The following is a 24,262-nucleotide window of genomic DNA, read 5'->3' as shown; positions in this document are numbered from 1 at the left end:
ACCGTAACATATGGAAATTAAGAACGAGCTGAAAAAATATATAACACAACCAAGTAAAAAACTGTAATGTGTGAGAGCAGTCGAAGGACACAGAGAACAAATCCATGGTTTCAGTGGCTACTGGCCATGGTTAGGAACATTGGCAGGTGCCTTATACTGAGTCAGAACATTGGTCCATCTAGCTCCATATGGTCTACACTGACTGGCAGTGGCATTCCTGGATTTCAGGCAGGAGTCTCTCCCAATCCCACCTGGAGATGCTGGGGATTGAACCTGGGACCTTCTTTTTGTGAGGCAGATGCTCTACCCCTGAGCTACAGTGGCTGGAAACCACAGAGAGGAGAGGGCTCTGGTGCTCAGCTCTTGCTTGCCAGTTTCTCCAAGCATCTGGGCAGCCACTGTGAGAACAGGAGGCTGGACTAAATGGGCCATTGGCCTGATCCAGCTAAAGGCTCTTCTTAAGTTCTTAATGTTCAGGGCCAGACTTGGAGTCAGGAATGGGTGGAGGCTCCAGTGCTAAACAGTTTTCCAGTCCATGCTGAAGAGCAGCCCTCTTCCAAGCTGGAGCCTTCATGGCCTTGGGAAACAGGCACCTGCTGATGTCCCAGGACCTCTCTTAGGATGCCATGGGGCGCTGCTGCACCTTTTTGCATTTTGTTCCCCCAAACCTGTGGGAAGTGCTGCAGCCCAGCAGCCTGCGCCCCACAGAAGCCTGACTGACTCAGCTCTTTGCCAAGCAGCCTGGCCTGTTAATGGGACCGCTCTGCTGCAGATTCCTTCTTGCCTCAAGAGAGCTGCAGTCTTGTTATCAAAATACACTTCAGAGTTGGCGCAAGTCCACCCGTGTGTCATATTTTGACTAGGAAGATTATCCAACTTGGTCCAAGTTTTAGCCTTGGAGAAATTGGCAAGACAGAGGTGCCTCTCTGGTTTGAATTCAGAAAGGGATTTATTCCAGGGCTCACAAAGAGAAATTGCAAAAATCCCCTCCTGAGCTTTGGCGGGGGGTGACGACGATGACGACGACGATCAGCTCTTCGACATGATATAATGGGCAGCCCAATCCTAAGGGTTTAGGAAACATTTCCAAGGCGGAGGAAGCTAATCCCCCTTTGTTCTGTGATTCAATTCCATATGCATTTTGTTTTAGCCACGGGCCATAACAAAGCTGCAGCATAGTTCAGGACAACAAACTTCGTAAGCAAAATAAAGATTGGCATAGTGATTGAGCTGATAGTCAAGAGCAAAGATCAAGTATGCTTTGCCCAGTGCGAAGGCCATTTACCTTTCCTTTTTGTTTATTTTAATTGGCCAATGAAACCTGATTTAAAAACAAAAAAGCTGCTGTTAGATGAAGAACTGACTGCTACCCTTGTTTTTTTGCCACCTTTAAGAACATAAGAAGAAGCAGGTGAATTAGGCCAATGGCTCAACTATGCTAGTCTATTAGTAAATAAATTGTAAAATTGTAGAGTTGAATGGGAACAGAAGGGTCATCTTGTCTAGTCCAGGGCAATACAGGAATCTTTCACCCAACATATGACCCTGAGATTTCCCCCATTGCTTCTTACTTTTCCTTCCTTGCTTTTCACCCCAGGCTCACAGTATCCCATCTTCCTCTGCGTCAACCGGAATAGCCACGAGGAGGTGTCTGAGAGCTACTGTGACACCAGCACCAAGCCCACCCCGGAAGAGGAAGCCTGCAACACCTTCCCATGCCCAGCCTTGTAAGAGGATGATGCTTATTACTTGTATGGTTAAATCAGGGTTCGTATTACTCTGCTTTCCTTTGGACCACATCAGTGAGGCTGAGAGACTAGTCTTGTCGTCTGGGCAGTCCAGGACCTCCGTATCCACTGCCCAGGCCCTCGCCCCGGGAGGTCACTTTGGTGCAGTCATTTGACTTCACCCCCTGTGGTGTGCTCCGTTAACTCTCAAGACAATGGAACAATCAATAATATTATTTATTTATTTCATAAAATTTATGCAGCACTTGATTTTAAATCATTTTACAAAAAAGATAGGATAATAACATTATCACTTAGAAAATCAACAAGAATAATTTAAGTCCATGTTAAGACTTTCTTAACATCTGAGCAGCTTTGTCTAATCAAAATTGTTTTTAGCAGGCTCTGAAGAGAGTATTGTGAAGGCGCCTGCTTGATATCGATAGGCAGGGCATATTCCAAAGCGTAGGCGTCGCCACACTTAAAGATGCAGTTCTTACAAATGTAACGACTGTAACAGTGCCCATTTCACTGATCAAATATAATATATGCTGCTTTACTCCCTGCACATTGATTTGTGCCACATCCGCACATACATTTCAAACACAGTGTGGCACAAGCAAATTTTTATTCGGAAAGTGTGGCCCGGAGAAAAATGTTGGCGAACCCCTGGGCTAGGACAGTGGCTGAGCTCAAAAACGTTTTCTGTCCAGCACGTAGATAGATGGGGTGCTAAACTTTTTTTTCCAGCATGAGGGCCACATTCCCTTCTGGGGGCCACATCCTAGTGGTGGGTGGGGCCAGAGGCAAAAGTGGGTGGGGCAATGAAGGCAAATATTGTCTTCGTACTGTGGGCTACTTTCTACCCGCACTCGAGCACCCCTCATATCCCAGGGAGGGTGTGAAGCAAGGCCAGTGGAGGGTGGAGCTGGGGAAGGCATGGCCTGGGGAGAGTTGCAAGGGCCAGACAGAGAGGTATTGAGGGCCACATTTCCCTACCAACGCCACCAGGCTTGAGGCTCCCCACCCCCAAAGAGATATAGAATGACCCCCATCTCTTCTTCCTTCCTGCATTTCTTAGCTGGGATATCGGGGAGTGGTCGGAATGCAGCAAGACCTGTGGCCTCGGGACGCAGCACCGCCAAGTCCTGTGCCGGCAGATCTATGCCAACCGCACCCTGACAGTCCAGCCACACCGCTGCCACCATCTGGAGAAACCAGAGACCACAAGTACGTGCCAGCTGAAGATCTGCAGCGAATGGCAAATTCGGACAGAATGGACATCGGTAAACAGGAATGATTCAGAGCACAGAACATGCCCCCCAACAGGCTTACCTTTCAGGAGCAGTGGCTGCAGCTGACATTGCACCAGCCCTGATCCTGCAACACTGGGGAACTTCCAGTGTTCTCACTCCGTTTGTGCAAGGGCTCCTTTCACAACTCTCCTTCCTCAACCAGAATGTCCTTCCATTCACGGAACCAAAACACTGGATGTCACCCATAACGTGGAAGTTGTCCGAATGTTTTACGAAAGGGCAGGTAGAAGAGGCTAGCAGGAAAGCCGCTCCTGTGAGCTTGGGGAACGTGGATGGCATTTTAGGGGAAAAGTATATAACTGAAAGCAGTGGATAGCTTTTTCTCAACCTGAGGGCCACATTGCACACCCTCCTCTGCCCTTCATGCAGGAAAACAAGAAGCATTAAGAGAGTTCAAGGACATATTGGAGCCTGGCAGAAACCCTCCTGGAAGCGGCAAAGCAGGGCCAGGGAAGAGTCCTGAGGGTTAAATAGAAAGGTTTGGGGGGCTGCCTTTGGCCCTCTGGCCTAAGGTTCCCAACCCCTGCCTTCAGCCTGATCCATCAGGGCTTTTCTTATGTTCTCATCAGCACCTGCTCCTTCTTGCTGAGACCATTGGAAATGCTGATAGTGAGGTTCGGAACCACGTACGGTGGCCCTCTATACTTCCTCATCTTCCATGCACCTACGTGGGATGGAGTAGAGACTTTCAGCATCAAAATCTCAAGCCATTTGTTGGATAGCTCCAAATGTTATATTAGTGTTCACAATTTAAAATATGCTTCAACTGTAAAACATAATCTGTATTCCATCCAATTTGCAACAATGACATAATAGAAAATAGTATTTTAGTCCTGGATATTTATTTGCCTGGCAGGGCAGGTTTATACAATCACTGCCACAGCCATCAATTCCTTATTTCATTGCAATGCAGTAAAAGAGCCCTGCAAGCGTGTGCATGAGCGTGCGTGCGCGCGCACACACACATATAACCTTATTATGATTTATTATGAAGAACATATGAATAACAAACTGATTTTTATCAAAACCTCAGCAAAACTCTGTTTAATTTTTAGTCATTTTTAATTGAATTATACTTCTTTATGATGCTGGACACTTTTGGAGGAAGGGCAGGGTGCAAAGGAAGTGAAACGCAATCAAAATGAATAAATGCATGCAATCCCTGTGTGCCTGCCCGACCCAGAGATCTTTCTTGTTTTAGTGCTCTGTGCCATGTGGAGTGGGTCAGAAGACACGAGATGTGAAGTGTGTCAGCAATCTTGGAGATGTCGTTGATGATGAAGAATGTAACATGAAGCTGCGCCCAAACGATATCGAGAACTGTGATATGGGGCCTTGCGCAAAAAGCTGGTTTCTTACAGAATGGAGCGACCGGGTAAGGCTTGTAATGGTCATCTTCCAGCTCAAGCTTAGTGGCGAGGCAAATATTTTGCATGCATCATTTCACTGGATAAAGATCTGAAACTCTGGAGTATGTTTTCTGTCCTAATGCTTTAATGCTCAAATCAGTACATCACCTCAGCAAAATGTGGTTCAGAGGCCGAACGGATGCTAATCAAGCGAGGATGTTGTTCCAACAGACTGTGCGCCTCCCCCATGGGTCCCATTGTGTGGTAACAGGAGAGGCAGAATTTGAGCGTGGAAAAGGGGAGGAGGCAAAAGTGAGCACCGAACTTGTTCTGAGACGATGGGCCAGGAGGGGGCTCTGGCAGTGCTGGAGGGGGCACTGGGATCCGAGGCAAGGCTGGCATGGAGCCAAGACATGAGGTGTAAGAGGGTCCCCCACTGGGACCCTCCCTGGAATCTGGCTCCTTGTCTGTCACTCTCTCCAGGGGGGACTGCTCTCTCCCTCAAGGCCCCAGCACACCCTCTCCCAACCTTCTGGGTCCCCTCTCCATAGTCGGCAGCAGGCAGCTCCCCCACCCTGTGTCTGGGTCTGACCAGCCCCTCCACTATGTCTCTTCAAGACACATCTCTTTGGGACTCATGACACCTGGGTTCGAACCTTGACACCCCCAGTTTAGAAAGAAAAGCAGGCAGCAGGTGAGGGGAACACCTCAGCCACAGGCCCTAGAGAGCTGCCTCCAGCCAGTGTAGGCCAGGAATGGCCTCTGGGTGTTTCTGGCGTCACCCTTGTCCATTTGCCATTCTGTCTGCAGCTGGCAGGAGTTGGCATCTGTTCTGCTGCATAGCCACAGGTGAGTCTGTCCTGGCACAAGCTAGCTGGACCTGGAATAAGATGGCTTCCTCCTAGGCACCAACAGGCCTCTGCAGTGCACCAGCTCTGGGGGTGGGGATTACACTGCGAATGCACTGGGTTGCACATGGGGATCTGATGAGTAGGTGCTCCTGTCTGTGGGGGAGAAGGGAAGGAACTGGGTCTTTTATCTTTTTTAAAAGTCTTCCAATCCAATCCTTTTATGATGATTCTTACCTCTTTCCCAGCAGTTGTGGAGCTCTGCCAGAATCTCCCTGCTCCTCAAAGCTTGTTTGTCAGGGCAAAGGCTCAAAGGATCTTCTTGTAATAGAGACTCGTTTTTAATTTATAATCACAAAGTATTTTTGAGTGTGTTTGCTTATTTTCTTTTACACAGAGATGAACGTCTCTTTAGAAATTTATTGGAGCGATATCTCATGTGCATAAAAGAAAAAGAATTATTCTCCAAGACAGCGAAATATAAATAAACTGACTAAAGCATTCTGGATTAGATCCAGGGTTGGTGCAAATCCACCCGGTTGAACATACAGATCAGCTACAAGTTCATTTTCCTTTCTCCCCTCCCACTGAATGTACTATTTGTTCCCACACAAGTTTAAAAATATGTCTTCATTTATTTATTTTTATGCTGGAGAATGCTTTTAGAACATTTTTTGCTGAATGCCCAAAGGATAGGTTGTGAATTTTGTATAGTTTTTTAAAGAAAGAATTATTGCATTAATTTATGTTGCAGCAAAGAAATGGAAGAACTAGGTGCCTTTATGTGTGTATGGAAGTGGGGTGAGATCTGTTTTTATGCAATGCATGCTTTTATGTACAGCAAGAGAAACACTGGGTGCATTCTTCATATTAACCATTTCCAAATGTTTGCTACTGTGTTGGGCACAATTCACCAGCTGTTCTCTCATTATTACCTTTGGAGTTTGGATTTTAAGGTGACTTCTTTCAAACACACGTACCCACAGAAATATGATTGCCTTACAGTCAAGGTCCCATGGGAGATCCATGATCAAAACTCCTTTAAAAGCAGCTGTGTGTTTGCTCTGTGTGTGTGTGTGTGTGTGTGTGTGTGTGTGAGAGAGAGAGAGAGAGAGAGAGAGAGAGAGAGAGAGAGATTTGAAATCACCCAATAAACCTGCTGTGAGTCTCAGAAGGTAGAAAGGTAGGTGACATTATGGATTGTGCGCAAACATACCACTGGCATCTTCACAGAGCACCATTTCAGTGTGGCTTTCAGGCCGCTGCTGGTTGTGGGAAAGTAATGCCAGCCAGTACCCACTGGTAAAAACTCAGTATGGACACAATTGTCAATTTCGGTTCTTCTCAGTTTCTCACCCCCCCCCCCCGCCCTGCCCTGGCAGTTCTTCCCATTTGCACATTATTTTAAAGTCTTTATTTGACTGCACAATTTCTCCTACTATACATATTTTTGCAAGCCCCTTTTCCAAATAGTCATTGTATTTTCTTCTTCTTACGCACACTCTCCCCTAATATATACATCTTTTTTCTTGTACAAATTTTTTGTTGCACAACTTTACAAGAAAATTCAGTTGTCTGTGTGTTTTAGGGATGGCTCTGATTTGTGCCTTGCTTTGGGAAGTGCACATTAGCTCAGATGGCCCAGTGGTTAGAGTGGCAGCACCAAGGTTGCAGGTTCGATCCCTATTCCTGCATTGCCGGGGGTTGGGCTGGATAATCCTCAGGGTCCCTTCCAACTCTAGGATTCTATGAGATGTAAACTGAACTAAATCCCACCGTAAGAGAGTTCCCTGTTGCTGTACAACTACAAGTGGTTCTGCTCCCACCATTTCAAGCCTAAGAACTTTTAGCACAGCAGTTGCTAAAACCCAGACGGCACACTTGCTGCTCACATGGAGTAATGATGTGCGCACCCACTGGATGCTCTGTGCTCTGGATTCCCTCAAGGGCAGGAGCAGGGGAACCATCCATGCTGCCCTGAACTCTTTGAAAGAAAAGAGGGGGCAAAAGTGTCAGAAAAATTATGCATATACACCATGCATTTAAACAAATTTGAGACACACACCCCCATTCAAAGAATCCTGAGAACTGTAGTTTACCCCTCACAGAGCTAAAATTCCCAGCACCCTTAACAAATTATAGCTCCTAGGGTTCTTTGGAGACAGAAGTGTGTTTTAAGTGTGTTGTGTGTATGCAACTGACTTCTCTCTGGCTCTGCCCCTTGTGACTTAAGGTAAAGGTAAAGGGACCCCTGATCATTAGGTCCAGTCGTGACCAACTCTGGGGTTGCGGCGCTCATCTCACTTTATTGGCCGAGGGAGCCGGCGTACAGCTTCCGGGTCATGTGGCCAGCATGACTAAGCCGCTTCTGGCGAACCAGAGCAGCGCACGGAAACGACGTTTACCTTCCCGCCAGATCAGTACCTATTCATCTACTTGCACTTTGACGTGCTTTCGAACTGCTAGGTTGGCAGGAGCAGGGACTGAGCAATGGGAGCTCACCCCGTCGCGGGGATTCGAACCGCCGACCTTCTGATCGGCAAGTCCTAGGCTCTGTGGTTTAACACACAGCACCACCCGCGTCCCACCCTTGTGACTTAGGGCGTTCTTAAAGAGCCAGCCCTCTGGCCTGAAAACTCCCACTCTGCTCTCCAGCCTCTTCCATGGTGTACTCCCTGAGCTGGCTGGCTCCTGCAGTGGTAGGGTTGCCATATTTCAAAAAATGAAAATCCGGACACAAAAGTTCTTGAGCTTTTTAGGCAAAGTTGTTGAGCCAAATACTGAATACCAGATGTATGGTGACCCTATGCAGTGGACCCCCGGTTCCTCAGGTGAAAACACCCATGAGCATCCAGGAGGTTCTTTTTAGGGGGCTCAAGTTTCTCAGGCTCCATTGTTTCATGATCTCCAGCAACAAGCTCAGAGCGTGACACCTGCCCTGGCTGCCCACAGCAGGAAAGTCTGCAGCCAGAGGCTCTTGAGTCTGAACCCATGGCTGGCCTACACAAGCCTCTTTGGTCTGAGCCAGCAGGGCTCCTCTGCTGCTTTTATGATGTCACCCAGATGTTTTCAAGAAGCTTAAGCATGCTGTTGGGTGTCTGGTTTTTGCAGAGAAATGTCTTTGTTTTAATTTTAAAAGATGGAAATAAAGCTCAAGAGCCCAACAATATCCTGGCTCCAAGTCTGCTGCTGAAGCTCTTTAATATCCTTTGCAAGCAGTTAATCTGTGCTGAAATCTCACAGCACAGAGTGGGGCAAGTCAGTATCTTCTTAGTTGGCATCTAATTTGAAATGTGATCCGTTTGTTCAGCTTACTTAGAATAGAACTCAGTTTCTGGAGAACCTCAACAAGTAATATTGCTAGCTGAGTGTGCTGAAAGCACCAGAAGCCAATTGAAATACTTTGTGGATGTGGAATGTTAATGACCCAAAATGGTACCACCAGGCTGTGAGTGTTTTGTGGGAGGAATTCAAACAAATACCAAGAAATTTAAATTAAAGCGGATTAAAATGCTCTGTCACCCCCTAGCATAACAAATCAATGGGTGTTTTTTTTAAAAAGGAACACACTTTGTGTGCACAATAAGTGAATGATTAGCAGAAAGATGTATAGACACTCTGCCAGCAAATTAGGATTTATACTGAATGAAAGGCTCATTGAATATAAGAAGAGCGTGTGAAAGAGAGAGACAGACAGACAGACAGAGACTTTCTGCTTTGGCTGTTCACAGCACCACCAATTCACCAAAGGGATTGTGGTCCTCAGTCCCAAAAGTTTGCATATCTCTTTCCAACAGAATAGGCTGCATGAGTACTATAACACTGTCTAGGGTATCACTATCAAGTACTTTTGTTGGAAACCTCAATTCAGTTACCCAGAAGGTCACACATCACCATATTATGCTATCTTGCATAGAATTTAGCACCCTGTCAATTTTTACTTATCTTCATCATCATTATCTAGAGCAGATTTCTAAGCTTCATGAATAAGTAGCAGGAGACAGATGACACCTTGGAAACGTCTCCCTGTCTTCTCTCTCTCTTTCCATTTTGCCCTTTCCCCTCTTCCAAAGCAAGATTCCTCTTTGAATATACATTCTGATTGCAGAATGTGGATTTCCTGCTGTCAGAACCTGATCTGGATTTGTGTACCTTCTTGTGCCAGAGAGCCCTTGAGTCACCTTCCAAGCATTTCACAACTGCTTTCACTAAAGCAGCAGTTGGGCTAACGGATGTCTTTGTTGTCTCCCACGATGACAGTGCTCAGCCGAATGTGGCTCTGGTGTCCGGACACGCTCCGTCATATGCATGACCAACCACATCAGCAGTTTACCACTGGAGGGCTGCGGACACAACAGACCAGCAGAGACCACACCCTGTGACAATGGGCCATGTTTGGGGAAAGTGGAATGGTTTGCTGGAAGCTGGAGCCAGGTACTGTTTATCTTCAAAATGTTTGGGGGAAGATCCAGCAAAAATTAAGAAAAACGGAGTTCAGGCGAGTTAATTATGTGGCTCTTTTTTATTAATTTACTTTATTATACTTATTGGTCTTTTTTGGGAAAATACTTTTAGCAATCATCACATTCCAGAATGTTTGGTTTTATTATTATTATTATCATTACTATTCCTGAAGAATTATCCTTTGTTGGCTCCATATGTTCTCAATGTCTTTTTACCCTACACAATTCCATTAAGAGATCTGAATGGTGTTTCTTTCTCTCTCTGCTCCTATGGTTGTATTCCTTCTGGCCACTTCCCCTCAACCAGTTAAACTGGAGAGAAACAGGTGCTGACGGATCAATTAGGGATCTGTCCCTCTCCCTAATTATTTGGCCATTTCTTCATAATGGTTAGCTAGCGATGGAAGAGCTGAGCCCAACACTCCTTGGCTGATCCATACCTGGACTTGACAAACTAAGCTAATCCCCCAAGACACCAAACCCCAAACGAAAACCAGAAGAGATCACTCAGACCAAATTGGATTCTGACATCATTGGGAATGTGTTAGGACCTGTGGTGGGTCCCTGCACCCCTCTTCCTCTGCCAGTGCCTGGGAGCTGAGTGCCCAGTGCTGAAGGGGAGCCTTTATGCCATGCAGGCCTGGCAGCACCCACTGTTGCCTCCCAAGGTAAGGTGCTGGCCTCACATTCACCTGTTAAGGCTGGGGGGAATCCTCTTCCCAGGCCCCTGTGGGGCAGTGTGAGGAAGCACCTCTCTTTGGGGCAGGGGGGGCAACTCAGAGACCAGGGGGCAGCAGTGGCTGCCCAGAGGATTCCCAAGGAGAGGGGAGAGGAGGGAGCTTGAGGGAACACTCCACAAGGGGGGGGGGGTGCTTGAAAAGGTGGTGAGGAGCTACAGGCAAGGGGTGACATAACTGGGCTCCTGAGCTCTACAGGGGTGCCACAGAAAGATTGTAGTTGGTCAGGGGAGCAATGGGTTCAAAAATGTTGAAAAACTGTGCCCTATGTGTCTCCTGCTCCCAGAGTGTGTGCTGTTCTGGGAGTTCTCAACACACTCAGCTCAACACACTCAGACTCACTCTCTCTCTCTCTCTCTCTCTCTCTCTCTCTCTCTCTCAGGGCAAAAGCTGATGCAACTTGAAAGCCCCTCTCAAACATTTACAATCAGCAACTTACAGCTTTGTTTCATATTGGGGCACTGTTAGAGTGCATCTGCTTAATAGTCCTGGAAAAGCACCCAATCCTTGTTCTTCTTGCATAGACATCTTCCTCCATCCCAGCATAGACCTTTGAATGGTGGACCAGCTCCAAGGTTCTGTTATGTTAACTGGCATCTCAAGAGTTAATTGCCTCTGGGACCAGCAATTTACAATGCTGTTAACAGGAATTATGTCTTGAACTCCGGAGCACCCATAGAGAGTTTATCCATAAATCTACCATATCGCTTCAGGCTTCTAATTTATTTCTCTAAAGTAATAAATTCTTCAGGAATATGCAGCCACGGACATTTTAAAACCCATAATATTTTAATTCTCCACTGGTCAGCTACAATATATAATATAGTGTAAAAAAATAAATATGTGTTGAAGATTGATTTGTGGTGAAAATGGTGATTGCACCGTTCAGACCGTCTGATTTGTAGTCATGTTTAGAGCAGATTATCAGTGTCTCTTCCAAATTGGTTTCATTATGAACCTCTGACAGTTTCCAAACATGCTTGCTAAAAAGTTATTCCATCATTTCTATGCTTCATATCTGCGATCTAGAGCGGCCACCCAAATTTCTATTGAAAATGATGTTTCAAGGAAATTTGGGCAACCTCTGAATTCTGGGAGATTCCAGACAGACAAAAGGAAACCCTGTTTTGCACCATAGTTAAAGGATGGGAGAGGGGGTGGAGACCACCAGTCTGGGAGGCTTTAAAGGGGGATTAGACAAATGAATGGAGGGGGGTAAAGTGATCAAGGGCGGGATGTATTTGAATGCCTGTTGGGGATCTCAAGTAGGAAAGAGCATTTGCGCTCATGTATCGCTCGTGGACTTTACCTAGTCAACCACTGTGAGGACAAGATGTGGGACTACATGGACCATTCATCTGATCCAAGAAAGATCTTAAGTTTTCATGTTAATTTAAGACAATACTTTAATGTTGTTTCACATGTTATAACTTGCCCTGGCACCTTAGGGTGAAGGGGAGGTAGTATATAGTAGTAGTAGTAATAATAATAGGAGGGGGAGGGGGAGGGGGATTAGAACATCCCACCCACTAAAGGAGGCCATAGATAATTCAAAGCCAAAGGCCTGGCAGGAAAGAATTGAAGTAAAAAACAGTTCAGAAGTCTTAGGATTTCTCTCCTGAAGACCTTTTCCAAAAAGTGCCAGGAACTGTATTGTGTATTTAACCTTTAAAGATTCAGTCAAGGGCTACCTGGGCCAAAAGTTGTTTCTGAACTGAGCCCAAGCCCCTTCCCTCAGGAGCAGGCTATGGAGATGAAAAGGAAACCCTGGTGGCATCTAAATCCCCCCATATCAAACAGAATGGGAAAGGGGGGTGGGGAGCAAGCCAAGCTGAATTCTCACCTCAAATGCTAGAGGCAGAACAAAAAAGTTAAGCCCAACAGGGTCTGTTTCACCATTCCTCACCTCCGATAAATGCACCACTTTCTCAGGAAAACAGTGCACCATTGAGGAGACTCCCGGGACACCCCCCCTTCCACCCCCCAGGCCTAATTTAGTTAGACTGCAATCCATCTGCCCCAACCGCTGCCGGTGGGACTTTGCCGAGGGGCAGAGCTCACAGTGGCCACAGCGAAAGGTGAGGGTGGCAGGGAAATTCAAGGCTGGCACAGCAGTCAGGCCTGGAGAAGGCCCAATGCCATGGCCTGATGGCAGTGAGCCCAGCTTGGGATCCAGTGGATCCCTGGCTGCCTCAGCCCCCACCCACACTCAGAATGCCCCATTTCAGGGCTTTCCTCAGAGCTCTGCCAGCAAAGAACTAATAATAATAATAATAATAATAATAATAATAAATAATGTAAACTGCTTAAAGCCCAAATTGACTTCCTTGTAATACTGAAGTGAATTCACAAATTATACAAGCACTGAAATATAACCAACCATACTATTAAAAATGCAATTAATATAATCCCATTAAATCAGGAGACAGGTTGAGAGAGCAAAGTCGATTACAGGGCAAAAAAAGTTGTTGGGAGGTAATATTTTGATAAGAAATGTGCCCATGGGAAAAAGAAACATAATCAGTCCTCACTGACTGCAGCTTTAGACAACTGCTTGGGGATTGATTGCTTAAGTAAACAAACAAACAAACAAAGTCTCATGCAACTGACTGCAAATGTGTAGTTTGACCCTTCATGTGTCCCCATCATCTTAAAGTGGAACGAGACATTTCTGTGGTGCAAGAAGAGTCCTGCCCTATTTGCCTTAATCTCATGAACTGATATAGCTGCTTTGCTAAAGGGAACAGTTATTAAACCTGAAAGGTGGAGCCTTCTGTCTGTTTTGCTTGCTGGGCAAAACCAATTAATCCTTCTGATTCAAGTCAAATGATTGCAGCATTATCTGTCTCTGGGAACAAAGTTGTGGCAAATACAACAGGCCAAGTGTAAATACCAAAGGCCAGCTGTTGCTCTCTCTCTCTCTCTCTCTCTCTCTCTCTCTCTCTCTCTCTCACACACACACACACACACACACACACACACACACACAGGAACAAACAAAAAAATATAGACAGGTTCTGGCAATATCCATCAGCAACCACTATAATAATAATAATAATAATAATAATAATAATAATAATAATAATAATACCCCACCCATCTGCCACTCTGGGCAGCTTCCAATGCATATAAAAACATAATGCAGTGTCCAACATAAAACACTTCCTGATACAGGGCTGCCTTCAGATGTCTTCTAAAAGTTCTGAGTTCTGTTTAGAATTTGCTAACGGCTGCAAAATTATTGATGGTGAAAAAAGGGTTATATTTTGCGCTCTCTTCATTGGGGGGGGAGAAAAGCTGGTTCACTGACGGAGATTGGGTGAAATATCTTAATTCATAAAATTTGCGTATTTAAAACGGTAAGCAAACAACTGAGACGGGGTGGAGTGGGGGTGGGACCTTTTATATAAGCTACCTCCATTACATTTACTGCAATACACTCTTTGTGGGGCTTCCCTTGCACCTATCCTGAATCTGTGGTTAGTGCAGAATACTGCAACATGATTGCTGGCATATATAACACCTGTGCTCAGAGATCTTCACTGGCTGCCCATTATATATATATATATAAAGTCATTAACAACTTGGGACCAGTTTTCCTGCAAGAATACCTCTTATGCCATATATGCTCACTCAACCACTTTGATCAATGGCACTGGCCCTGTTCCAGGTACCCCATAATACCTGTTCAACATCTGTAAGAAATGGATCTTTGATGTTTGGCAGCAGCTGCACTCTGGGACACGGAGCCTCTTCACGCCAGGCAAGGCCTTCACTCCACTCTTTCCAGCGCCTGCTGAAGACACTTTTGTGTAGACGAGCCCCTCCAGACATGTAGAGTGTTGCTGTATCATCTAATCTGTTTTTACTTTATTGCTGATTTTACCTTTTGAACTCATTAAAGATTTGTTTTTATCTGCTTTGACTGATAACCTTATTATTTTATTCTGTCTGTAAACCTCCTCTTTGCTTCATAAAACTTATAAACCACTTGGTTGCAGGAAACCTCAAAGTGGTTTCCAAACAGAATAGAAAAATGTGACTATTTATAAAAAAATTTAAAATTAATCAATCAACAAAAAAGACAGTCTAAAGTATGAAGTAAACATATGAGTATGTATCTCCACCTCTGTTTTCTGTTTGCTTATGTATAGTGCTCCATTGAATGTGGCCGTGGAACTCAGCAGAGAGAAGTGATTTGTATCCGAAAAACGGAAAGCAGCTTTGACCTGCTGAGCCCTGAGGAGTGCTCATTTCTGGAGACACCTCCCAACCAGCAGACCTGCTACCTCAAGCCTTGCGGTGCTAAATGGTTTAGCACCGAATGGAGCACGGTAAGTACTTGGCTGCTGCGTTTGGTTGATTCCTCTGCCCAAAACACAAGTGCTCAGCTGAAGTCTCTTCCTATGGCCAGCCCTGGAGAAGTTAAGCAGAGCTCTGCTGCATCCGGCCAAAGGCGCTCCTAGTCCAGCCTCCTCTTCTCCTAGGGGCCAACCAGAGGTGTGTGGGAAGCCCACAACTAGCAGCGGGGGGTGGAGGGGCTCCCCGTGAGGAAAGGATGCAGGGTTTGGAGCCAGGGAGAGGTGACATGATAGCTGGTGGAGGTGCAGCTTCTAGTCCTCCAAGGAGCTCCCAGGCAGACCTTTAAAGTGGCTGGTCAAACTGAAAAGAGGAATCTAGCTCACTCATGTCAGCACTGACTGGCAGTGACTAGTGTTTCAAACAAGGGGCTTTTTGCAGCCCTACCTGGAGGTGCTGGAGATTGAACCTGGGACCACACTTGGGAGCCAGCGTGGTGCAGTGGTTAAGAGCGATAGACTTGTAATCTGGGGAACCGGGTTCGCGTCTCCGCTCCTACACCTGCAGCTGCTGGGTGACCTTGGGCCAGTCACACTTCTCTGAAGTCTCTCAGCCCCACTCGCCTCACAGAGTGTTTGTTGTGAGGGAGGGAGGGAAAGGAGAATGTGAGCCGCTTTGAGACTCCTTAAAGGGAGTGAAAGGCGGGATGTCAAATCCAAACTCTTCTTCTCTCTTCTTCTTCTGCATGCAAGTCAGAGGCTCTGTCACTCAGCTGTGTCATGCAGAGTTGCTCATCGTCTGCCTTCTCGCTTGATTCCTTGTTGAACTGCTTCCCTCTCCTCTCTGCTGAACCATCTGCCTGCCTCCAGGCTACCAGACCTGACACCTTCCAAGTTTTTCAGTGTATAACAAATCCTTGTGAGGACTTGACTTAAAGAAGTAATCTGTGCAGTGACATTTAACACTGCAGGAATGCAAGTAAGGAATTGTCTGTTTAGTCTGCTTCCAAGGCGCTGATGAAAGCATCTTCAGCAAGGAACCCAGCTGCCTGGTCATCAGCATCCTGTTCGCCTAGGTAGCTGCAGTCAGCAGCCATTTCCCACTAATAAGCTTCTAGACCTCATGCCCTTGCCAGCACTCCCAGAACATCAGCTATCTTAGCTGGGGAGCTTGAATACCCTTGGTTTAGAGCAGAAGGAGGGAACCCTTTTCAAACTGAGGGCCGCATTCTCTTCTGGAGAGCATCCCAGGGGCCATTTGGTGGTGGTGGGTGGGGACAGAGGCAAAAGTGAGAAGAACAATTACCGGTAATATGAATTTTGCCTTTAACATGTAGGCTAGTTTCTAGAAAGAAAACACACACACACACACACACAGAGAGAGAGAGAGAGAGAGAGAGAGAGAGAGAGCTCTATCCTCCATCCAGGCAAGCAAGGGCAAATCCCAACTTAGCAAAAACACTCAAGGAGGGTACGGAGTAAAGCTGCTGAGAGGTGTGGCCTCGGGGAGAGATGGTGTGACTTGGTAGTGTGCGTGACCTGAGGAGAGTCAGGTGGAGAAGCTTGGAGAACCACAAGTGACTGCATGACTGGAGGTCGCCCCCCCCCAAGTTAGAGTGTTGGACACCTGGGGCACCAGGACTGCAAACCCTGCTCAGTCACTGGGTATCTTTGGGTTAGGTGGCCATGGGGATACAAAAGGGAGGAACAGGAGCCACACCTGCCACCTTTGGTTCCTTGGAAGAAAGGTGGGCTGTAAATGTTACAAGGAAAGAAGCATACAAAGGGTCTCGACAGTCACTGCTGACAGGAAAACCTGTCTCTTCTGCACAACTCAAAACATTCCTGTATCTCCTTCAACTGAGATAAAAATAGGTCTAGTGGACATCAAGTGGTTTGTGAAGAGCTCCTTCTTACTTGGGTGTCTTCAGAGGGCTGTGTGTGTGTGATGAACCTTCTCGTTCTCCTTCTTGGAACCTCCTCCCTCCCAGAGTCCTTGAAAACATGATCCCAAATTGCTTCAGACTGCTAAGTGAGGAAATTGCTTTGGCTGTCCCAGCTCTGCCCACTCTCCTACTTTGAGTGCTTTGCTTCCAGGATAGATTTTCATGACAACACAGAAGGGCAAATTACTCTTACCACTCTTGTTTTAAGGCAAGAGAACAGCATTCTGAGAAAGCAATAAACTAGAAGCTGCAAAATGACACAGCTGATGTTCTGTTGATCTTTTGATTTGGGGCTGATCCTGGGCCAACACCTGGCATGCCACTCCTGATCTGTGGAAATTCCCAAAATGACTGAGTAATGTTGGTACTGGTCACAGTGTGGTGGATTGCAGTGAGGGTTACTTCTGAGTAAACATACACAGGGCTGCACTGTGAGTGTGGCTTGCTTTGTTCATTTCATACTTTGCCAGAGCATTTATTTATTTATTTTAAATGCATTGCAGTGCTCAAAGTCCTGCGAAGGCGGCTTCCGTGTCCGAGAGGTGCGATGTCTCTCTGATGAAATGATGCCCAGCAGCAGATGTGACGCCCAGCTTAAACCTGAAGAGAAGGAGCAATGCAACTCTCAGGACTGCATACCCGAAACAGGTAGGGTAATGTTGCCATTATTCTAACTGTGGAACTCCATCTAGTGGAGGAAAAATAAAACTGACCCACTGTGCCTACTGAGGCAAGCCAATAAGGTCAGATTTTAACAAAATGTAATAGTTTGGGTGTGTGTATGTTTTTCTTTTTAACAAGACCAAAATAAGCAAGTTTCTTTTGAAAGGTATATTGGTTTTTCATTTGGTATTTAGTCTTTTTATTGGCACACACAACATTTGAGTGCCCAGGAAGTCTCTAAAAGATTCCACCAGGAACCTGTATGCTGTTACATCGGGGGGGAGGTAATGTGCTTTTCAGATGTTGTGGTATTCAACTCCCATTGACCATCATGATCAGAGACGGTGGGATGTGTGTTCTGCAGCATCTGGATGATACCACATTGGCTACCCTTGATGTACACAAAGAGAATGATGGGAACTGGAGTCCTAAAATATCTGGAAGAGCACAGATTCCCCACTTCTGATCCAACTCCTCAGAAAATGGGAGAAAAATAATTGTCAAATAGGAATTTGAATTCCCCCATTCTTCTGTCAGGTTTTCAAAGCTGAAGTCACTAAAGGGGTTCCCCATGTACAACATTCCAGGACTATGGCTCAAATTCAAGATTTGCATCTGCAACAGTGTAGGATTTGTATGAATAATAATTGCCACTGTTTCTGCAATTTCTCTTCCACTTCAAACAGCTGGGTTTTGCTGAGCAATTAACGCTTCGCTACAGTGCCTGCCAGTCAAACAAAACGGCCTGCTACCTTGTGTTTAGGTATCATGAAAATGAAATTGATTTGTACTTGACTTTGAACAAAAGTGATTGGGTGTATGTATTGTTTAAGCCGTGTGGTTTGGGGAAATGTATTATTTAAGCAAAGCTAGGTGCAGGAAGAAGAAAAAACTCCAACATACACAAACCACCAAGCAGCACCGTGAATGTTAAATGCTCATCTAGACTTCTACTTCCCCTGAAGAGCTTTAGAAACAAAATTTGATTTTAACATCTACGGTTAAAAAAAAGAAAAAGCCTTAATCCTACAGATCAGCTTAAACTGCAGCTTTGCAGGAAGAAACTTGCACCCCATTGAATGTCAAACATAATCCAAAACTTGGAAGCAGATCTGCTCTGCTTTCAAGAATAAAATGAAACAACTTTTCTAGGGTCAACTTAACAAGGCGCAGATAGACACTTAGACACTAATTTTGCTCTCTCATAAGCAGGAGACCCTGATGGGCTGGAATTTCATCTGAGGAGATCCAAGGATTTTGCCTTCACTCCAACATTGCCCAATACCTTATATCCCCATGAAATAAACAATAACTGCTTTGAGGTTTTCTTCTTACAAGCAGGCAGTATATAAATTTTATAAAATAATATAAAATAAACAGATTCATCATTTATTTATTTATTTCATAAAATTTATACACTGCTTCAATATTTTTTTAAAAGATTCTCAAAGCAGCTAACGAAAAGGTAAAAATAAGAAAATCAAGAAACAATTGGAGCCAAACATAGAGAATCATAGAATTGTCAAGGTTTGCGGGACCCCAGGGTCATCTGCTCCAGCCTCCTGCAGTGCAGCAATAGGCAGCTGTCCCTCATGGGGATTGAACCTGCAACCTTGTCCTGATCAGCACCAAACTCCAGGCCTATACGAAAACTTAAAATGCTAAAACAGATTAGAATTCACACTGGCATATCTAAGTACCTGGGAAGGGTTGCCTAGAAAAGAACGCTTGTTTCCTCCAGGTGCACAAGAGAAGAGAGTGGCGGCTCCTGCTTGCTCTTCCTAGACGGGGAGTCCCAAAGGGCAGGTGCTGCCACACTAAACAACCGAGTTCTTACCAATGCAGAATGGGCATGATGCGGGCCCTGCAGTAGTGCCAGTTCTGCTGATTGAAGTGGTCGATTGATGCAAAAACCATACAAAAATGCATTACGTCAAGGACAATTGCTTTCTAAAATTAATCAAAACTGCATATAGAAAATGTGTTTACTGTGAGAATTTCATACTAAACTTCATGGCCACTGTGAAGTCCAAAGCATCTGAAAGGCCCTGGGTTGGTGAAGACTGATTGAGGTGCTATTCTTGAAAGGAGCTCATGCCATCATGGGGACGATGCGGAGAACCTGGAGCAGAGACTTCCCTGCTGGTCTCAGTCAGTGCAAAAGTTCCTGGGGCACAAGGTCACCTCTTAGCCATTGCCTGTTTAAGGAATTATTTTGTCCTTTCCAGATGAAAACTGCAAAGACAAATATTACAACTGCAATGTTGTCGTGCAAGCCCGGCTGTGTGTCTACACATATTACAAAACAGCGTGTTGCGCTTCGTGCTTGAGAGTGGCCAACAGGCAGTCTGGGTTTCTGGGGCGCAGATAACCATGGCTCCATCGCTGGCATCGCTGGACTTCTGCCCAGTCATTTGTGGCTGCTTGGACTGAAACAGAGTCTACCTTTTAAAAAGAGAGGTTTCCCTTACTGGTGCACCCCTTGAGGGTGTGCATGCTTCTGTGATATCACTAGCACACTGTATAGGAACCCTTTTGGAAATGTACACTGTAAAACTGGGTTTTCCCAAATATCATTAAGCACAGCCAAGCAAAAGCCCATCTTGGGAGATGTAAGGAACTGTCTCAGACAGAGTCAACTAATAATCCATGCAGGGACACTAGGGGTCAACGAAGGCAGCAGTCCTGTGCCTGGAGGGAAGCCCCGTTGAACTCAGCAGAACTTACTTCCAATGCATAGGATTGTACTGAGAAAATCCCAGGACATTGAGCTTGACTGGCATCAAACTCTTCCTCAGGACCATTCTCCTTTACATAATACTTCTATGACACCTAATAAAAATGTTGGAAACTTTGCTAGTATCAAGGCAGAGCTTCTTGTTCCTGCTTGGACATAATAAATGATTTCCACCAGGATGAAACCAGGGATGGCATTTTCTTTTAAAAACCCCAGTTCTGCTTAAAAAATGAGCTATGCTCACACATCATGTTCATTATTCTAATAAATGATTATATGCATTATTATATGTATGATTTTCTATACATATACACTCCAGGTTTCCCAAAGCAACCAACTCTCAAACAGATACATACAAGAATGCATATAACTATACAGAAATACTTTTGTATTAGTGCTTATAAAATTATGCTGCAGTAATAAAGTGCCACATTGGGGCTTGACACTTTTATATGTATAATACATGTATTTTAAAATTTTGCACATACTTTTGCATATAAAATTACATATAACCAGTCAGGCCTTTTTTGTAATAAATAAATAAATAAAAACATCCCCCAAACCACAGCACTGCATAAAGGGCAGGCGGGCAGTGCTGCCCCAGTTCCCTCAAAGGATCCAGCCCACAATGCTATAAGCGCAACATACATGTTTCTCTCTCTTCAACCACTTCCCCTTTCTTTTTAGTAGTTTACATCATTCCTGAGGAAAGCTCTGAAATTTGAAGGCTAGCTCATTGTTTGTGACACATACACACTGTTGGTCCCAATAATGGTGATTATGTTGCTGTCCTTGTTCAGGGTCCCCTGCCCCATGGATGATCACAGCAGCCTACCTTTGTGTCGCTTTCTTTGTCGGTGTTGGCAAATGCCAATAGTTGTTAAATACTGGCTATCTTGATGTGTGGCAAAGTCAAAAAGGATGCACCCGACCAATTTCATGATGGCAGCGATTACTAGACGGTCCCCCTCCACTACAATTAATCTGTCCTGTGATCACTTAAAAATAAACTCAGAAAGCCACCTTATACCAGGTCAGACGCTTTCTCCACCCAGCACATCCATTGCCTTCTCTGGCCGGCAGCTAAGGTGGCCACATTCTCTGCTTTTCAGAGGACCAGCCTCTGTTTGAAATCCGGTTTAACGATGGCCATCAGAAGGGAGAGCACATGGGGCATCCAAGTTGCCCATCGACACCCAGTCAGGTGACTAAGCAAACACACAGGCCCCCTGGTCGCTGTCCCTAGTATGATGGGATGTATTGTGTTTCTACTTAAATTATAGTAATTGTTTCTAAATCTGCATCTATACATACAGATAAATCAGCATATAAAGTTATTATACAAATTTGTCTCGTCTTTTGGGATGATGCATTTGATGACATTCAACCTGTGCATTTACTTTTAATGCTCTGCACCTCAGGTGGCCTCCTTCTGAGTCAGGGGTCACCAACACAGTGCCCACAGGCAGCAGTGTGCTGGCCAATACCTCCTATGTTGCCTGCAAAAGGTCTCAGTATATATCCTCTCAAAAATCCACATTGCATGAGAAAATGTTCATTCTTCATAGTCAGTACCTGTTTGCATTGACTCAGCCTGTCCTGCATTGAGCCTGCCCCCCAACCCCCCCAACCATACCCACATTTCATTGGATGCTAGCAATGGACACCCATCCTCTTCCAATCCATTCTCCACCCAGGAGAATCACTAAGAACTTCTCTTTGAATGTGAGAACAGTGAAGCAGGTGCCTTTTTCTCACTGATCAGGGGCCATGTTGTGGTCCCAACTCATTTTCTGCTCTTTTGGAAGTGCCAGGAATTTTGTTTTATTCCACCCCTATCCCCACATGGCAGCCATTTTGTCATGGCTTCTCAAGAGTGTTCTCATCCATTTTGTTGCCTGAGGCAAAGGACAAGATAGTGCATTCTCCACTCTGTGCGCAAAATCTGACTTGACTGGAAGTTGTATCGTCCTTCCTTCCTAGTGATTCGAGCTTCATTTAACTGGCCACCCACCCAACATTTGACTCATCATTCATTTTATCTTAGCCGTCTTAAAAGACAAACACCATTAGGACTGAAGAGCAGGGGAAGGTTGTATCATAAGGACACAGACCCCAACAGTCCTGAAGAATGTTCCCCACATGAGTACGCCAGCTGATCTGTAGTAAATAAGCATGTGTTTTAAACATTCTTTTTTCTGATCTACATTCCTTTCTTTGGTGATGTGGCCACTGTAAGCCATCACAGCTAGAGCAGCCTACATATTTCATGTGTAATACTAGTAAAAGGGTAAACAACATGGTGGCCTCCAACTCCCATTATCCCTGTCCATTGGCCATGCATTGGCTGTGGCTGATAGGAGTTGTAGTCTAAAACATCTGGAGGGCACCCCTTGTGGACTACCCCGGCTCAAGTGCATGACGTACCCCTCTTCCTTTTGCTGCTGTTCAGTAATACTCATTTCTTCCTATTAGCAGTGATGGGAAAGAGTGTTTAGAGGTCTGTATTCAATGTTCAGACATGCCCATGACAGAACCAGTGTGCTGTAGGTCAATGTGGTGTCCACCAGATGACTGCTGAAATTCAACATCCATCAGCCTCAGCCACCCTGGCCAACAGTGAGGGACAAAGGGAATTGTTCTTCAGCAACATCTGGAGGCACCGTGTTGATTACCCCGATGCAACCTAACAGCTGCTTTGCTCTTTTGGTGTAGACGCCAAAAGAAGTTGTCGGCGGTAGAGATGGCACCAAGACTCGTATTTCTTAGCCTGGAAATATTAGCCTTGTGGGGCTTGCAATGCTCACCTCAAAAAGAAGGAGAATGTTATGAACCCAAGTTCTTGTTCAGCTATGATTCAATCAGAGGGGAAGAAGAATCCCACCCTCTCCCATCTCCATCCTGCCTACCCAGATCCTAAATCAGTTCAGATTGCCTCAGGGACCAGCAGAGCCATTTCCGACTTTGGGGAGAAAAAAGATTGCTCTTTTTGTGCCAGTCTGAGCCCAGGCAGGACGGAGCGTTGGCTCATCTTCAGTCAACAGGCACATACATAACACAGCCAGGTCTGCCCACGCAGTGGAGAATTGCCCACATCACCACACACCTGAAATTAACCCAGCCTGTCTGAAACAAGGAAGGATATACTTTGTTATAACTTATTTTTTATATTTGTAAATACAAGATGTTTATAGGAAAAAATGTATTCTAAGCTGTGTCTATATGGAATAAGCCACTGCATCAAAATAGTTCTATTATTTAGAATATAAATTTGTTTGTTCATTTGTTTTACAAAAAGGGACTAAAAGTGGATTTATTTATATATGCCATTGACATTTCTGTCCAGCTCTTTTGGCAATACTAACCAGTCTCTGGCCTAGAGTTTTATACCACACTGACATATATAAAAGTATTGTACTATAAATCAATAGTTCATGTTTTCTTTAATTCATGGTTAATAATCCACTTCTACAAATGGATTTTTTTTTAAAGAAAAGTGGGAGATGTATAAGTTTAAAAATACTTAAGGACTAGTTCGGGAATATATATCACCAGCAATGCACCTGAACCAGTTCTGTACAGCATCTTTTTCATATTTGTATACATTTTCTCCAATGGGGAAAAAGTTTGATATTTTTTCGTATGACTAATTTATTTTTTATTATTGTGGGGAGGAAATAAATTGAACAAACATCCCATCCTGTGAGTTGTCTTTTGTGGTTAATAATGTCAGCACAGTTCGAATCCTGCCTCTTCCATGAAGTCATGAAAAGGGCCAGTCCTACGGTTGGGCAGGGTGAAGTAGCAGCCCCAGGTGGCAGATGCTGGGGAGCAGCAGAATTTTTGCACCCCCATTGGAAGATTCAGTACAGATGAAAGAAGGCGCTTCTTCTTCACATAGTTCCAACAGTGCACTGTGTGAATAACAACTCCAGTTAGTCTCCCCGAAGTCTTTCGGCACTCAGCTTCCCTGGACGGCCATGGATTCCAGTGTTATGCGAGAGGGAGGGGGTCCCCATTTCCTTCCTCCACACCATCCATAAACTCACCTCTATCATGTCTTCCCTTAAGCAACTTTTCCCTTAAATCAAGAAGCCCAAAATGTTGCAACCTCAAAGGGAGGTCGCACTAACTCTTTAAACATTTTGGCGTTTAAAAATTAGTTTTTCTTAAAGATT

At 45.1% G+C, this 24,262-nt stretch overlaps 1 protein-coding gene across 1 annotated transcript in view; it reads left to right on the top strand.

Moving 5' to 3' along the window:
• Positions 1-23,782, top strand: part of THSD4 (thrombospondin type 1 domain containing 4) — a 147,343-nt gene extending 123,561 nt beyond the window's left edge. Inside the window, exons 6-12 of the mRNA XM_082198062.1 lie at positions 1,598-1,727; positions 2,809-3,013; positions 4,245-4,418; positions 9,501-9,674; positions 14,595-14,774; positions 17,188-17,332; positions 19,576-23,782. Of these exons, the coding sequence (XP_082054188.1) occupies positions 1,598-1,727; positions 2,809-3,013; positions 4,245-4,418; positions 9,501-9,674; positions 14,595-14,774; positions 17,188-17,332; positions 19,576-19,718 (1,151 nt within the window). The 3' untranslated portion in view covers positions 19,719-23,782. The remainder of the gene's footprint in view (positions 1-1,597; positions 1,728-2,808; positions 3,014-4,244; positions 4,419-9,500; positions 9,675-14,594; positions 14,775-17,187; positions 17,333-19,575) is intronic.
• The last annotated feature ends 480 nt before the right edge of the window (positions 23,783-24,262 follow it).

Source organism: Podarcis vaucheri, assembly GCF_965113315.1.
Source record: "Podarcis vaucheri genome assembly, chromosome: 14".
NCBI classification, from domain to species: Eukaryota; Metazoa; Chordata; class Lepidosauria; order Squamata; family Lacertidae; genus Podarcis; species Podarcis vaucheri.
Note: the sequence above shows the minus strand (reverse complement) of the source record. Positions and strands in the feature narration are given on the sequence as shown.